The 16,762-nt window shown below is 35.5% G+C and overlaps 4 protein-coding genes across 4 annotated transcripts; 2 read left to right on the plus strand and 2 right to left on the minus strand.

Annotated features, from left to right (window-relative positions):
* The first annotated feature begins 43 nt into the window (after positions 1 to 43).
* LOC108205696 (secretory carrier-associated membrane protein 3) lies at positions 44 to 5,656 on the plus strand. Its single transcript, XM_017375716.2, has 12 exons — positions 44 to 330; positions 1,339 to 1,455; positions 1,563 to 1,625; positions 2,081 to 2,114; positions 2,284 to 2,406; positions 3,648 to 3,710; positions 3,817 to 3,910; positions 4,448 to 4,493; positions 4,567 to 4,634; positions 4,833 to 4,881; positions 5,098 to 5,163; positions 5,266 to 5,656. The coding sequence occupies exons 1-12, from the start codon at positions 268 to 270 to the stop codon at positions 5,350 to 5,352; spliced, it is 873 nt and encodes a 290-aa protein (XP_017231205.1). The 5' UTR covers positions 44 to 267; the 3' UTR covers positions 5,353 to 5,656.
* A 689-nt stretch (positions 5,657 to 6,345) lies between these two features.
* LOC108206747 (cold shock domain-containing protein 4) lies at positions 6,346 to 7,180 on the minus strand. The gene has a single exon (XM_017377139.2). It carries the CDS (start codon positions 7,025 to 7,027, stop codon positions 6,584 to 6,586), a length of 444 nt encoding a protein of 147 aa, XP_017232628.1. The 5' UTR covers positions 7,028 to 7,180; the 3' UTR covers positions 6,346 to 6,583.
* On the minus strand, positions 6,346 to 12,919 carry LOC108205877 (PAP-specific phosphatase HAL2-like). The gene is made up of 3 exons (XM_017375993.2): positions 12,381 to 12,919; positions 10,395 to 11,058; positions 6,346 to 10,120 (listed from the first exon to the last, which is right to left on the minus strand). Exons 1-3 carry the CDS (start codon positions 12,781 to 12,783, stop codon positions 9,817 to 9,819), a joined length of 1,371 nt encoding a protein of 456 aa, XP_017231482.1. The 5' UTR covers positions 12,784 to 12,919; the 3' UTR covers positions 6,346 to 9,816.
* Positions 12,920 to 13,834: 915 nt separating this feature from the next.
* On the plus strand, positions 13,835 to 16,730 carry LOC108208873 (uncharacterized). Its single transcript, XM_017379453.2, has 6 exons — positions 13,835 to 14,218; positions 14,650 to 14,829; positions 15,336 to 15,417; positions 15,505 to 15,612; positions 15,708 to 15,866; positions 16,247 to 16,730. The coding sequence occupies exons 1-6, from the start codon at positions 13,967 to 13,969 to the stop codon at positions 16,441 to 16,443; spliced, it is 978 nt and encodes a 325-aa protein (XP_017234942.1). The 5' UTR covers positions 13,835 to 13,966; the 3' UTR covers positions 16,444 to 16,730.
* Positions 16,731 to 16,762: the final 32 nt, after the last annotated feature.

Below are 16,762 nucleotides of genomic sequence, written 5' to 3' on the forward strand. Positions count from 1 at the left end.
CCTCCAAAATAAAAGCATTGAAATAGTAAATAAATTGTAACAGTAAAAACAAATAAACAGCAAAGCACAAAGGAAAGTCGTGCATATCAAAGCATTTCTGTCTGCAACTGCGAGTCTCTCTCTCTCTCTCTCTCCTTGTGTACATAAAACAATCTAAACAATCCTCTCTCTCTCTCTCTCTAGTTTTTGTGTAGTTGAATTGTATTTAGATCTCTAGTTTGTATCTACTGCTATCTCTCTATAGATCCTAAGTAGTCAATTGGAGCAATGGCCGGACGTTACGATGCAAATCCTTTTGCTGAAGAAGAAGAAGAAGTCAATCCTTTTTCAGTAAGTTTTAGCCGTTGCTACATATACGTACAATTGTTGTATCTATACCTGATTATGACTTCCTGTGCTCCTTTTTTCAGAGTACTAGCTAGGTTTTTGCTTATATGGGATTGACTTTTTTTTTTTTTTTTTTTTGTTTTTCAAGTTGTTGATTGTATTTGAGTTATGTGTTTGCTTGATCATGTAGTTAAGTCGTTTAAATTGTTTGATCTGGAGTTTACCGCTTATTTGTTGGAATATTCACTTCTAGGGCATCGTTTTTCGGGGTTGAGCTCGATTTTAGTTACTTTTTGGGTGTGCAGTTGATTCGGTAAAAGGATAATAGAAAATATAATAGCTGGATTATAGGGATTTATATTAGATATCCTACTTCGGATCCTTGTTTAGTTGTGTGTGTGTCTAACACTTTATATCAGGCCTATTTTTCTGGGAGGAGATTTCAAATTGTTTATTTGTGCTGTTTATTTGTGCGTGCAAATAAGTAGTTTTAGGTCCTCTAATTACGAGTGTCATAATCATGCTCAATTCTCTAGAGCTTTAAACATACATATAACTCAAGTACCAAGGACTGAGGAACTCAAGTCGATAAGCTATGAGTAATCCCTTATTCGTGGTTCTTCATGGAAAATCTGTTTTGCTACTTTAGGTTCACTAATAATTAATATGATTTTGTGCGTGTGTGTCCGGCAAAGTTATAATTCGGTTATATACCAAATACTTTATGTCGTTTGACGCAAAGGCCCAACAGTTGAGGGAACTCATCCGATTAAAATCAATCTTGGTACAAGTTTTCCAGTAGTGAATATATTAATATAATATGTTGTATGCCCTCTTGATCATAGACACATAGTTCGTTAATGTGTAGCATGTTGTGATGTTCATAGCTTCTTGGTTCAAAAGTTAATATGTTATTATTTCACCATATTTTTTGTTATGTTTAGTTGTTTTATAGTAATGTGTACATAACACATTATTGTCCCTTATGTGTATATTTTAATATGGTGCCAGAATCCTGCTGGGCGTGTACCATCTGCTGCGAATTCGAGGCTTTCACCCCTCCCTCATGAACCCGCAGAATTCTATGATCGTAATGCCTCTGTTGATATTCCCCTTGAATCAGCTGCGGTAAGTGTTTGGAATTGGTGCGTATGTCAAAATATTATTACTTGTTATTCTTTGTATTTTTGCTTACCTTTTTAGTTTTTATTAGCTACCTGTTGTTTTGAATGTAGGATCTAAAAAAGAAAGAGAGGGAGCTTCAAGCCAAGGAAACTGAATTAAAGAAAAGGGAAGAGGTATGTATTTTACAAATTCAGATAAGATTCTGCTGATGATCCACGACAGGTACTAAGTATATTAAGAATTTAGAGAAAATGTACACAAGTGTCTGTGCTTTCCACGTTCTACTAATAGAATCTGCTAATGCAACTATACTGTAATTAGAAAGACATTTCGCATCCCCTAGATATATTTTATATATATAAAGTTTTCGAACCGTCACATTGATAATCGAAAGATACTTGGGCTAGTTGGTACTTAAACATGTATTTGTCTTTGAAGCTTTCCTTGACTAAGTTCCACATCATCTCAAACTGCCCAAAATTTCCTGATGTGCGTCAAGGGTGTCGATGTTTAGATTAAGCATTTGTTCACACTAGTTGGTGCTGTGAGCTGTGTATATATTTTCATATAGGCAGATGTGTACTATATGGCTGCGCAAATTTTATTCTAAAATTTGTCTTCCGTGCAGATAGTAAGACGCAAAGAAGAAGCTGCAGCACGAGGTAATGTCTGATCTTTACTTTACGTTATACAAGACTTTCCTTAGTTATCAGTTTTACCTATCTTTTTTATACAATGCCACTTTAAACTATGTTGGTAGTATTGTGTTATCGATTTATTTTGGTCTAATAGTCGAAATTAAAAGTTTTAATTCTCTCCCTTTGATTGCAGCTGGTATTGTTCTGGAGGAGAAAAATTGGCCACCATTTTTTCCAATTATTCATCATGACATCGCTAATGAAATACCAATTCACCTACAAAGACTGCAGTACGTGGCGTTTACAACATACTTAGGTTGGTTTGTCTATATCTGATGGGTTATATATAGCTCTGATATTATTGTGATCATGTCGAAGTATTGTGTAACACAATATGCATGCAATTCTTGACTTGTTGTAATGCGGCGATTTATCGTCCACCCCTTTTTTTTTTTAGGGGGAAGGGGGTCCTAAAACAAAATTAAAGCATACCTTTTGTGGCTAAATTTGTAAGAGAAATCAAATCAGAATGATTTGTGTTGGGTCAGATATTCGAGAATCCTTATGAAAGTGTCTAATGATACAGAAAGATGGATCCCTGTGTTACTTTATTCTATATAGGTTGACTGAAGGTTTAGGAGGCTTGAATTGAAGACTCTTTTGTGTCAGCTATGGGGGATCAAATCTTTTATTAGCAGAACTAAATGGTTTCCTACGGGCAACAAAGATATATCTAGGAAAGAGAATTGACATGTCCAATTGAAGTCTAGACTATCTAGTATTATCACAAACTTTGGTAATATCTTCTAGCATTGAGGAGGCCTAATTATGACAGGTCCCATCTTTTATACTTATAATTATCTTCCATAATTGTTGACGAGCCAAGATTTTGACTTATGCACTGAAGCTGTGGAGAGTCATAAAGTATACTTAGAAAACATAAATCGATATCCCAAACTAATCTGCTATAATGTCTGAAATGTTCTTAGAACGTCAGATATAGCTATAAAAAGATCACTGCATGTTCTTGAAAAACCTGAAGAAGGCTTCTGAATAGGCCAGCTAGTCATTGCTGGGTACATATTAGATTTATGTGTTGCTGATCTATGATCCCCTATCTAACAACAAATGTTAAAAAATTGATCAGATTATTCAGTGTGTGATATCCATATTCCCTATCTAACAACAAATATTAAAGTTTACAGCTGTTTAGAAAAGTGTATCCGTTGATTAGGTTAAATTCTTGCTACTGTAATGAAATATCTTTTTTTCATATAAAATTTTAGTCATAAAGCCTTGACATGTTACATGTATATAATAGCAAATATATTCTAGTTGAATCCACGGAGCTCGACAATATAATTATATATATGAAGTTTATTCTTTTCTCCATTTTGTGTCATATATGTTGGGTTGATAAAGAATATATTTAAGAACTTCTTAAAATTTCGTGTGTTTACTGTTTTGTTGGTTAATTTGACTTCTCTGCTACTTGAAGTTTGCAATACAAAGCTTATAGCTGATGCTCACTAAGCTTAACTCATTGTAATTAAACAGGATTAGTACTCTGTCTTTTCTGGAATATCATTGCCACTACTACAGCATGGATCAAAGGAGAAGGTTGAATCTCTAACATTGTGTACAAGTCTCATCTTCAAGTATTCAACCTTTTAACTGTTATCTTGTTTAAATGTTTGTATGACACTATACTTTCTTTCTATTCTAGATCCAAAAATCTGGTTCCTTGCCATTATCTACTTTGTCTCTGGGGTCCCAGGAGGCTATGTATTGTGGTATCGCCCACTTTACCGAGCTTTTAGGTACTTCCTTTTGTTGTAATTTGGATCAAGGATGAAGTTACATGTACAGTGCATAAGTTCACATTTTGCACTCTTCTGCAGTCACAGTAACATTGTTTTAAGTTATTACTGTCTAAAAGAGTCTACTGCATTTAATATGTAAAGTGGCTCAGTTGTCGTATCAAACCTCAAATTTCAAGTTCTATGTAATTTTTTTCAAACGTATATAAATTAAATAGAAAGGTTTATCACACTTCAACCTATAAAAATGAATTAGTCTTAAGCTCACTGCCTTATAAAGTAGGTTCTAGTACTGGATGAATTGTTATTAGTGCATGGTCTAAAGCTGACTGCGGATTTAAATTAGATGAAAGTGCTGGATCATTTGTCGATGGTGCATTGTCATATTCTTCTTCTGTGATATATATAATAAAATGTGTCATGGAACTTGTCCATTTTTAACAGTCATTTAGCAAACAGTTCTGGCAACCATGTTTTCAATACTTTATAAGTTATAGGTTCTTCTATAGCTGACAGCATCACAACTTATGCTTACAGGAGTGAAGGTGCTATGAAGTTTGCATGGTTCTTCCTATTTTATCTGGTAAGTGTGTTGGGTGAACTACCTGCTATCCATATATGTATCAGAAAAGTCTGATTCTACATCTGTTCTACAGGTCCACATTGGTTTTGTAATCTTTGCTGCCGTGGCCCCTCCTGTAGTTTTTAAGGGAAAATCACTTGCGTAAGTCTTATTCAGAATCTGAAAATTTTAAATCCAGCAACTTACTCACTTTATACAAAAAATAATTAGCAAAAGAATTATACATGGATTTCCTTGCCTCCATATAAGAGGCATTTTCAAGTTCTGTTGATATCAACTTCATGCTATATTAAACAAAGATTTATTTTTACTCATCTGCTGTTATGACTTTTGGATCAGTGGTATATTACCTGCAGTAGATCTCGTTGGTAAACATGCTTTAGTTGGGGTAAGCTCTGTCTTAATTCGACTTCTATAAATACGGCATACGTTTGTTATTTTATATATACTGACTGATTCTTTTTCAAACTACCTTAAGTACTATATTTCTCTTTGGTGGGTCACACATATCCATAATATGGAGGATTCATCCCATTATATATTTAAAAAATATATTCTTGTAATGGATTTATATAACCATGATCATTAAACATTTCTTGCTCAGATTTTCTACTTCGTTGGATTTGGACTGTTCTGTCTTGAGTCTGTACTCAGCATCTGGGTTATTCAGGTAAATTTTCAATAGTGGTGTATTTCCACATCTGTCACATGACATAACTTGTTTATCCAAAAGAACTTTTTGGTAATCTTTATTGTGGTTTGGTGTCTGCAGCAAGTATACATGTACTTCCGCGGTAGTGGAAAAGCAGCAGAAATGAAGCGCGACGCGGCAAGAGGGGCCTTTAGAGCTGCAATGTGATCACTGCTACACGAGAAGATCGTCTCAGAGTACCTTCCTGCCACACTCGTCAGAGAGTTTGACTCTACATTGTGAAAATAGTTTTTTCAGCTCGGGTTTTTTCATTGAAGGCGTAAATTGTTGGACTCCCATGATTTGAATATTTAATTTCCTATATTTTTTTGTTTTGTTTAGAAGAGAGATGTATTATCTGTTAGATAAGAAAAATGTAGAAGTATTTTACCTGATGCATTGAAAATTATAGTCACGAGTACCTTCTGTAAATCTTTTCCTATTTTTTACTGTGAAACCGTGAGTTAAGTTATGAGTGTGACTTGTCATTGGTGGGCGAAGATACGAGGTTATCCCCAATCATTGAGTAGTTTATCTGCGCCAAAAGTAAATTCTATTGGGAGCTTGGACTAAAAATTGAAGCTTGAAAATGCACAAGAGTTACGATTAACTCTTAATACTACTAACTAATTATGCAAGAAAAACTCTCCGAAAAATCTCAAGTACTTAAAACCGAACAGATGCATTCAAGTATGGACAAAGTCACAAAGTACAAGGGTACACAATTTATTTAATACTGCAGCATAACACTGTCATTCTGTACTCAAAATATACACTTGAATCCCATGTGCGGAGGAGTCGATCAGCTTAGATAGGGACATAAAAAACTGAATATCGCGTGACATTAATTGTGAGGAAACTATGGTTAAACATACTGAAGTTTATGTACGTTTTGAAGTCTACTTTGAGTGGGTAATTCACATTTACATACAGCAACAGCAGTATTAAAGTTATGGCCAAAGCTGTCTAGATGTGGAGGTCCAGAAAGAATTGAGTGATTATTAAAGCTGTGTAAATGGATCATGTTTGTTAAGAGGTTGTCTATAACAATTATACTCTTCTTTATGTTATAGACCCACCATTCGCATAAAGGAACACTGCTAAAATCATCATCTGTCTCAAGGTGATCCATTGTATCTTTTCTAAAGGCGCTAGTCCTCATAAGCTAACTATCATATAGATGATTATTGCAAACACTCAAAATTACAAACATGTAGAACCACAAACAGGAAAGAGAGTGATGGATCACATCAAGATCAACACTAAAACTTCATGGCAGCGATGCATTTAGGTCATACTAGCTCATCGTCTCATCAACACTGGAACATATATATTATATATATTACACAAAATGACCATTCATATCATACAGTGATTAGTGGTATATAAGCATCCACCACTAGGTTGAGCAAGTAGTCGTACACTTCTTCTTGCAGTCCATACTACATCCACCACCTCCGCCGCCACCACCATACCCCTTACCGGATCGACTCCAAGAAGTGAAACACTTAGCCGGACACCTCAGCTTCTTTCCATAACAAGGACCCTTTACTTTACATGTCACGACAGGCCTCACTGTCCCTCCACTTCCAGAGCCACCGCTAGGACCACCGTAGCCACCACCCCAACCTCCTGAACCTCCAGCACCAATAATTCCACGGAATGCGGGTGGCAGGTTGCCAGGGAATCCGTAACCTCCTTCGCCAGGGAAGTTTCCAACACCACCACTGCTGCCGCTGCTTCCAGGCTTTGGAGGGGCCCTGGAAGCAGATCCAGGTAGGGTTGAGAGAGCAAGGAAGAGGAGGAAGAGGGAGAATAAGTGTATGATTCTAGAGTAGTTCATAGTGTTTGTTAGTGATATCAGATGATATGAATGCAAGAGAGGGAAGTATAAATACAAGTAGCTAACCAGGATGGGAGCTAGGTAGCTTCAGAGGAAAAAAGACATTAATGATATGTGTAGATCGAGAGAATTGGATTACAGTTGAAGGAGCATGAATATGAGGGAGGAAAGTAGGTCTACTGTACTTAATAGACATGCTTATGTGTCAGCACCCACATTTTTAAAATATCTCCATTATGAGTAGTAGTAACTAGTATTTTCAGTCTCTACATTATCTAAAGTAAGATTTATGTACTCATCTAATAATATATGTATAAACCAAACCACACCGCATCTCATCGATGATATTATCATTATTATTATCTAGGGTTTGTCTAGTGTGTGCCCATAGGCACATGCTAAGCGCGGAATTTGATATGTTTGAGAGATTTTGATTGGTGTGGTTGGTGTATTTACAGGGGTCAACTATTATTAAGATATGAGAGCCAATCAAAATCTCCCAAACTTATCAAATTCCGTGCTTAGCATGTGCCCATGGGCACACACTAGAAAAACCATATTATCTACTATTATACTCAAAGAAAATCGAACAGAGAAAGCACATTAAGTAGATAGCTTGACTGTGAACTGTGAGCAGAGAGGGGGCATAATTTACAATTCTCCTGATTTGAAGGAGTAATGGTCCGCTGGGGGACCATGGGAAGGGGGAGGGGAGCAGAAGATAAATGAGTTGATTAACTATCCTTTCCCATATTATTACTCTCTTCGTCCCATTTTACATGTTATTTTGACTTTTTACACATGTAGCACTACGTATCTGTGTTGTTTAATTTCACAATTTAGTGGGTAGTTTGTGACTCAGTTGAAGGCACAATAGATTCATACAGAACTATGAACATCATTCATATATTAGAACCACTGCCTTCTATTTTAGCTCATTCTACTTTCCCCCCAGCAAGTAATAGGTCAAAAAATTGTGCTTTACTGCAATTATACATATGTGATTAGATGTAACATATATGAAGATGAAAATGTCAAAGCTGGTTGTTGGAGCTTTAATTAGACTGCTTCTCCTATGTAATAAAGATGAAATTTTTGTGACAGAGGCTAACCATATGCTTGTCTACCTCAATCCACCATGTTTACACCATTAGGGTTCTATCTCATACTATCAAATGGGCGGTTCTACTTTCTAGTACATTTCGTATCAGACTTTACTCGTGCATGACATGATAGAGACTTACATATCGCACCATCCCATACCCTGTTCCAAGTCTTTTGCATGGTACAACTTGATTGAGTGAATGAGCCTCTTTAGCTCTTAGTCTCTTACTATTGCTGTACCAAAATTAAGTGATGAAATGTAGTAGATATTGGTAAGGGAGGTAAAAGCAACCACTTGGTCCAATAATAATTATGTGACAAAGTCTCCCCTTCTAGGTGTTCAAAAGTGACACATAACAGTATTCACGTTTGCATATTTACAAGATGACGGTGACTTCGCTATCTACAAATTTTCTTAAGCATCTGTGCAAGATGACAGTGACCTGACTATCTACAAATGTTTCATCTCATTGTCCGTATACATCTGTGTGTGCGCGCAGAATTTTAGTCTGAAATACATTATAAATTATCTCCAAAATATAACAATTCCAAAGAGATGAGCATATTTGACGAGTGTTTTTTCACATCAAAATAATGTGCATTCTTCAAAGCAATGCGCATCATAGGGATGCATGACACATTGTGGTATTTTAGACCCTCCTTTAATAATTTGTTTTAGATATATTTTTATAAGCATCAGTGTCTGTGTACCTGTACTGTTTTGTACCACCGATCCTCTACTAATTTTATATAATAAACCACCAGCTAACAGACAGGGTCATCCGAGAGGGAGGGCCGACAATTGAAATAAATGGTTATTCAATCTATAATTGAAATTTAAAGTTCATATGTACAGATAGGTAGGTCTGCTACTTAAATTCATGCCCATTACTATCACAACGAGTTGGTATACTTTGTCACACATTATGCAATACTATTATCGGAGGATCACAACTACCCTCCACTTCTTTGAATATGAAGTACCACTAGTGTCTAGAATAAAGTCAAGTATTTCATCTCAACAAAAGGACATCATCAGTTGGAAAGGGGGAAGGTTATGCATCCTAAAGTTTAAACAAGCCAACTTATATGCAAGCCACAGGGCAAACCAGCTAACATATTTCGGTGTCTCTCAGATTTATATATTTTGTTTTTATGCATGTGTTTAATTTAACATTACTAGAGTATGTTTGATTTAGTTTAGTTTGACATTTTTCATATACATAAACACACAAACGCCCATCCTTGCCAGTTTGTGAACCCTCGCACCCCTATTACACACTCCATACTCAGCATTATATGTACATGTCTCTTGACACAAACTACTAGCAACCAGTAAAGCAGAGTAGATCAATTGTAAAATAAACAAAACTAAGATAGTCAAGTAGTTGAAGCAATTAATAGAGATATTGCTAATTCTTAATGATTTGGTTTCACATGTTTCTCAGTCATTAAGCATGTGGAAGCTTGATCTTGAACATGATAAACCTCTTTGTTTTTCGAGATTTAAATAAGAGAGTATAATAGAGAACTCATTGCTTCTAAATGTTAGTATTAAACAATATTATGATGCCTGAAAGTTGCTACTAGTTAAGTTATAAAGAATTACGCTTTCTCTATACTAGTTAAAAATGAGTTTGGTAGTGCAGGTTTACCTTATATTGGTTAAATGCATATAATGTATATCACAAGCTAGAAGAATTCCAACTAGCATCAACGGCAGTGATGAGAGTCTCATGTAGTTTAGAGCCAGCACAAGCAATTATACCACGGTCAAGTCCTTCAAGATATATCCCTTTTGAAAAATCAAGTCGATGGCCTCCGGCATCAGTCACAAGTCCACCTGCTTCTTCGATGATAACAACAGCAGCTGCGTGGTCCCATATTTTCTCCTTGTACCCAGCCCGAGCAAATTTCATAAATATCTCAGCATCTCCACGAGCTATGGCTGCATACTTTACCATGCTATATACACGTAATGGCTTGTTCCTGCAGTCAAGATAATGTGTGACCTTTTGAACCACTTGATAAACATTTAAAGTCTAACAAAATTTTCATCAGAATAATGTCAGACAGCTTTAAAATGTTAGCTCAGTCTAAACTATTGTGTATCTTGTCTTTATGAATATATATGTGTGTGTGTGTGTGTGTGTGTGCGCGCGCGTGTAGAGAGACATCTCACCCCTGTGAGTGTGTATGTGCATTTATCTTTATAGATACTACTCTTTATCAAAGGTCATTTAAGTTTTTACGGTCAAATCACCTAAGCCCAACACTGTGAGCAAGCCCAGCTGTGAAGGAATGACTTGAATTTGCCTTTTCAACTGGTTCACAAAATGTTGCTAATTCCGGATCATCAATGGGAGACACTTGAATCTGCCTTGCAGAGTTTGGCCACACAAATCTTTCTTCTCCACGTAATAGTGGCTGCATCCAAGACCTGTGAATACCTCTCCTTGCATACATAACACAACCTTTATCCCCAGTGTCAGATGGTGGAGAGCTACCATTATGATAGTTTAGGAGTTCCTTTCTCATTGGATAATTTGGGCACCCAAGAACTCCCAACACAACTTCACCGTCTTCTATTAGTGCCAAAGCAACAGCATATTGATCCCCACGTACAAACCCCAAAGTGCCATCAACTGGATCCAGTACCCAAAATCTTCCAGTATCACCACCAGTTGAATTGCAGCGACCTATGGCCTCAAGAACTTCTTTTGGACCCAGGGCAGAACCTGGAGCTTTAAGTCCAAATTGGGGTGCTTCAGCCAGACAAGTATTTACTGTCTTGACAACAGCTTCTAGCAGACCAGTTGCACTTGACTTGGAAAGCACCTGGACATCTTCTTCAGCAACAATCGATACATTATCACTTCCAAATGCCTCAGAGAGCACCCAACTAACAGTTGCTTGAACACTCCAATCTGTTAACGACTTACGAGACATGGTCAGAATACCCAATTTTACTTGGAGCATGTAGTTTGTTAAGGGTAAGCATATAACTATCTGATCATGAATATTATGACAATTTTCCGAATAATTACTTGATCAAGCTAAATATGTGTACTTGTGATTATGAACCAAATCTATATGATAATAAATTACCTAAAACCTTGAACACACTTCTAGTGGGCTACGATATTTCTCGTTAAAAAACATAAGCTGTTATTAACATTTCATGTGGCCATTTATACCAGAAGGTGACCTTAATACTAAGAGTGTCACCCCTGTTCAAAATTCAGCCTACATGCTAATGCCAAAATTGAAGTCATAGCCTATCATATAGAGACTGAATTAATTAACATTCTATAGCTCATATGAATAGTAGTTACAGAACACCTCAAATGATACAAATTTTATCAATGATATTCACTGACATTTATCCAATTTGGAACAACAATACTTTCACAAAGCATATCTTTGTTACTCTTTTTAACTTAGTATGCCCTGCTTCTGTTATTTGATCATTCTCTCTGTTCAAACTAGCATATTACCAAATTGAGTTGATTTTGTGTGTGAAAATTCCACTAGTATATTGGCACATTATAGGAAACACTGAGTAATATCGTATATAAACATTAGCAGCAAGAGATGAGATATTCGGTACCAAGAATCCAGATTCTTGGGGAACTGCCTAAGGTTCTTATCTCAAATTACTTTTCCTACAGCTCCGGCTAAAATTCTAAGATATAACTCTAATTTAAACAGGAGACAAGCAAACAGCTAGGTTTTTCCGACTTTCAATTACCTACAATCTGGTAAACCTGAATTTGTACATAATCCACAGCGACGACTCAAGTCAGCTGAGAGTTCTGCTACTCTGCCCCCACACACATGATATTTCATAACATATACTACTACTAATACTATCCCCTAAAATTACCTATAGGTGTGCATGCTCTCTCCATCCCTATCTTACAGTCTTATAAAATGCTATATCATATTATCTGAAACTGTAAGCGATGAAAGCAACATCATAAGCAGATTTATGTTCACAATTAGTATAAGCATCCATTACAAGAACTCAAATAAATAAAAACTATAAGCACCACTTCGTATAGTTTAAATGACCTTACCTTCTTTTATAAAGTATAAACTAAAGACTGTTTTAGTAGAAAACCCTATCCTCTGAAAACTCTACTTAAATAGTATTAAAAGACCCGAAAACATATCCGGTATATCCTACTCGAAAATAAATAAAATTCAATATACAACCCAAATCAAGAATCAAGAAAGAATATAAAACCTGCAATAGTGACAGGGGAATTATCATCCTTAGAGCTGACGTGTTCATTTCTTTTCAAGACCAAATCATTTTGAAGTCTCTGACAAAGCAAACACGCCATATGAACAGCTCTAACTCCAACTCCCAGTTCTTCGGAGTACAACCCATTGTCTGAAAATGATGTCATCTCCACCACATCATGACCCTCGTCATCCAATTCAATTACATTGCTATTACTACAACATTTGGACAACAAACAGACAAATCTTTGACGGGATTTCCAAGAAAATGGGGGGAATAAAAAAGGTTGTCTTTTAAGAATACAATCATTGGTAACAAAATTACTAGGAACGTTTCTTGACTTTGGGAACTGGGCTTGTGGGAATTTTGCTGCAGAGGCCATTGCAAGATATGTCATCATCATGTGTAACTTGTAAGTAATATTATAAGTATTTTATAGAAATGAATGTTGGTTTCTTGGTCTCAACTCTCAATTATTTGGGAAAGTGACCAAAGTAGCTGGAGAAGATACATGGGATCGACCAGGAGGCAGAGTCAAAATACCTTATTTTAGACCTTCTATTTAATTAATATTTTCTGTATTATACGAGTAATACTTTATTTATGTTGATATTTGTTTTGACCTTCATTATTGGTCTTTATATATTTAATCAAATTTTTAGGGACAATATTAATTTTTTAAATGTGTTAATTTTATATCCGTTTGCCTAGGATTATAAAGGATTATAATTTCTCAAAAACTAAGTTATTAAATAATATTTTGTCAAAATATTATTATTATTTTTTTTGAATAATTGTCAAAATATTATTAAAAAATGGTGATATAAAGATTTAAGACATGTGTACTATGTCTTTCGATTATAAAAAAATTGTGATTTTTAGGATAATTTATCCGCGATTTTTTATAGAGATTCTAGTAATTTTGTGCATAATTAATATTTAATTGGTCGAATATGGTTCGTTTTTGGTGATTTTGTGATACTTGCCCAACATTGATGCTTGCTTTTCGATGTATGCGAGATTAATTATAATGATGAGATTTTTAGTCACAAAACTTTTCTCATCCTTTTATAATAAATAGATAGAAACATGTGTCTAAAACATGCATAGACAATGTAAAAATCATGTACCATGTTTTTTGATTATAAAAAAAATTGCAAATAAATTGTCCTGAAATGCGATATAAAAATTCGTACATCAATTTATGTATCTTAAAATTTTTATCCCATTTTATTTCAGCATAATTCATGATTAATGTGTCAAGACTCAAGAATATAATTGTAAGCTATGTAACATTTTAATGGCAAGACACATTTATGTGAAAGAAAAGTCAGATGTTCAATATATAAAAAAGTCATACAATCATTTAACCAAAAAAAAAAAAAAGTCGTAAAATTTAACGAATTCCGCAGTACAATAATTTCTCAAACAAAATTTCAACAAGTCATGTGGCTCTCAAAATCAAAATAGACGCGTGCCTGCTGCATATGACTCACTCAAAGTCGTAGACTCGTAGGCCAAAATCCAAATCATAAAACCCCATCGACCCAACTCACCGAATCAAGAAAGAAGAGAGCCTTAAAACAATGAAAGCAATAGTAATAACAAGCCCAGGGGGAGCAGAAGTCTTGAAAATCCAAGAAGTAGAAGAACCCCAGATCGGAGAAGATGAAGTTTTGGTCAAAGTTGAAGCCACTGCCGTGAACAGAGCAGATACACTTCAGAGGCAAGGTGGTTATCCCGTACCTCAGGGTGCTAGTCCTTATCTGGGTCTTGAATGTTCTGGAACTATCTTGTCTGTTGGCAAGAATGTTACTGGTTGGAAGATTGGTGATCAGGTATTTTTTTTTCTCTGATTTTATGTTATGTTTTGATTTTTGTTGTTGTTTGGTGGATTTGAGAGGTGGGGTTTGGTTTTCTTGATTGGTTGTGTTGTTTTTGTTGTTAACGTTTTGATTTGTAATCAGGGTTTGACTTGAATTTATGGATGTGTAGGAGGTCAATGTGGTTTGTGTATATGTATTAGTAATGTGTTTATGTTTGAATTAGTTGGAATGTTGTGAGTCAATTGAGAGATATATACACAAAAGTATATAGCCCTCTTTTATGGTCTTGATAACATTGGTGGTTGCAACTAACTTTGCTTTCGTCTTGTTTACTCGACTGAATTAGTCTGATTCTGGTTTTTCGGCTTTATAAAAAGTTTTTTGGTATGTTTGGAGATGGTTGGAATGATTGGCGGAGTAGTGATGAGATTTCTGTTATGTAGGTCTGTGCTCTCCTTAGTGGAGGAGGGTATGCTGAAAAAGTAGCTATACCAGCTGGACAGCTTCTTCCTATTCCACATGGTGTTTCTTTGAAAGATGCAGCTAGTTTTCCAGAGGTTGCTTGCACTGTTTGGTCAACAGTGTTTATGACAAGCAAGCTATCTTCAGGGGAGACATTCCTGGTAACTTATTTCCACCATGTCCAATGTTTCAAAAGCATTATTATATTATGTTCATTATATCAAGATATATGTAAAGCTATCTGATCATGTTGCTGACTAATGCCATTGTTGTTACTGGAGGAATTTATTGGCCAAGTTAGCAAGGTTGTCGTCAAGTCGTATGATCTGTTAACGTTAATATAAGCTCATAGTTGAATCCTTTTCTAAATAAGTAGTAACTAATTGATGGTTGAATTCTTTTCCTAAATAAATTGTCCTGCCTCTCAGATTGCGTGTTGAATCTGAATTAGCTATCCTCTACTTCAGAAAGATGCATTATGAAGAAAATGACTGACCATCAATTGTTGGCCTTATAATAGCATGTATTACTGGACTGGATGCAAACATCCAGGCTGTATAGATTGGACCATTAACATCCCATTTCTCAATGCTCTCTCTTTGTAACTATAGTATAATTTGTTTTCAGTCTTGTAATGAAGATTAACCCGAGTGCCTTTATATATTAGATACATGGAGGTTCTAGCGGAATTGGTACTTTTGCTATTCAAATTGCCAAGTACCTAGGAGTTAAAGTATTTGTCACAGCAGGTAAGCCTGAGAATTTTATTTTGGAATATCATATGTTTTACATTTGTTCCCCAGACTTCCACATATTGAAACAATTATGTTCATTAGGAAATGAGGAGAAGTTAGCAGTTTGCAAGGTTCTGGGTGCTGATGTGTGCATTAATTACAAAACTGAAGACTTTGTTGCACGAGTCAAGGAAGAAACGGGAGGGAAAGGTGAATTTTTTCAAACATATAGCAGTTTCAAGTTTACTTAATATATTTACTTATTATTGCCTAAATAGATCTCAAGAAAAACACTTAATCAACAGGTGTTGATGTCATACTTGATAATGTTGGAGGACCATACTTGCAAAAAAATCTTGACAGCCTAAATATTGATGGGAGACTTTTCATTATCGGCTTTATGGGTGGAGTATCAACACAAGTAAACCTTGTTAGTATGTTGGCAAAACGCCTCACAGTTCAGGGTATGCACCAATATGCTTTTTTCATACATTGTTCAAAGTGGTAATGGACCTTTTATGTGTATGCATTGCTTATTATTTGCAACTTACAAATGCTTTTGGATACGATTGTTTTGCCCGCTCCATTTGTTACGAGGTATTACAGTCCAATCTCTGTTCCATGAAATGATTCCACTTCTCAGCTAATTGCAAAACTGAAAACTTGGCTCAATTTGGATAAAATAGTTTAGTTGTAACACCAATAGATGTGGACCCTTTTTTTTTTTTTTTTATTTATTTATTAACATGGGCTTTGTTATATAAGAATCTCTGTGTAGGCGAGAGAAAGTTTAACAAATAGTAAAATTTCAAGCACTTACTTGATATCCCCGGTCTATCTGCAGCTGCTGGTTTGAGAGGCCGAAGCTTAGAAAACAAAGCTCTGATTGTGAGTGAAGTGCAAAAGAACGTTTGGCCAGCAATAGCAGCTGGCAAGGTAAAACCCGTGGTCTATAAATACCTACCATTAGCTGATGCCGCAGAAGCTCACAGCATCATGGAAAGCAGCATTCATATTGGGAAGATAATGTTAGTTCCATAATGTAAATTGGGGCAAGGTGATTGTATTGTTATCATGATGTTATAGTTTCCACTGGATTAAATATATAGACTCTACCATTGGACTTGAGGGAATGAGATGAGGTCTGTCGGTGAATGAATTAAATTTTTAGTGAGTCTGGACATTTTGAGAATGAATGCCCGTTCACTATTTATTGGCACACCATTCTGGAGGTAGAAACTTTCATATAATAAATTCAAGACAATCTTGTAAAGAATCCAATTTCTGGAGTTCTGCAATTATTGAATGATAGTAGTATAAATTTGCAATTGCTGATCTGTTAAAAAAAGTAATATGAATA

This window comes from Daucus carota, chromosome 2 (genome assembly GCF_001625215.2).
Source record: "Daucus carota subsp. sativus chromosome 2, DH1 v3.0, whole genome shotgun sequence".
NCBI classification, from domain to species: Eukaryota; Viridiplantae; Streptophyta; class Magnoliopsida; order Apiales; family Apiaceae; genus Daucus; species Daucus carota.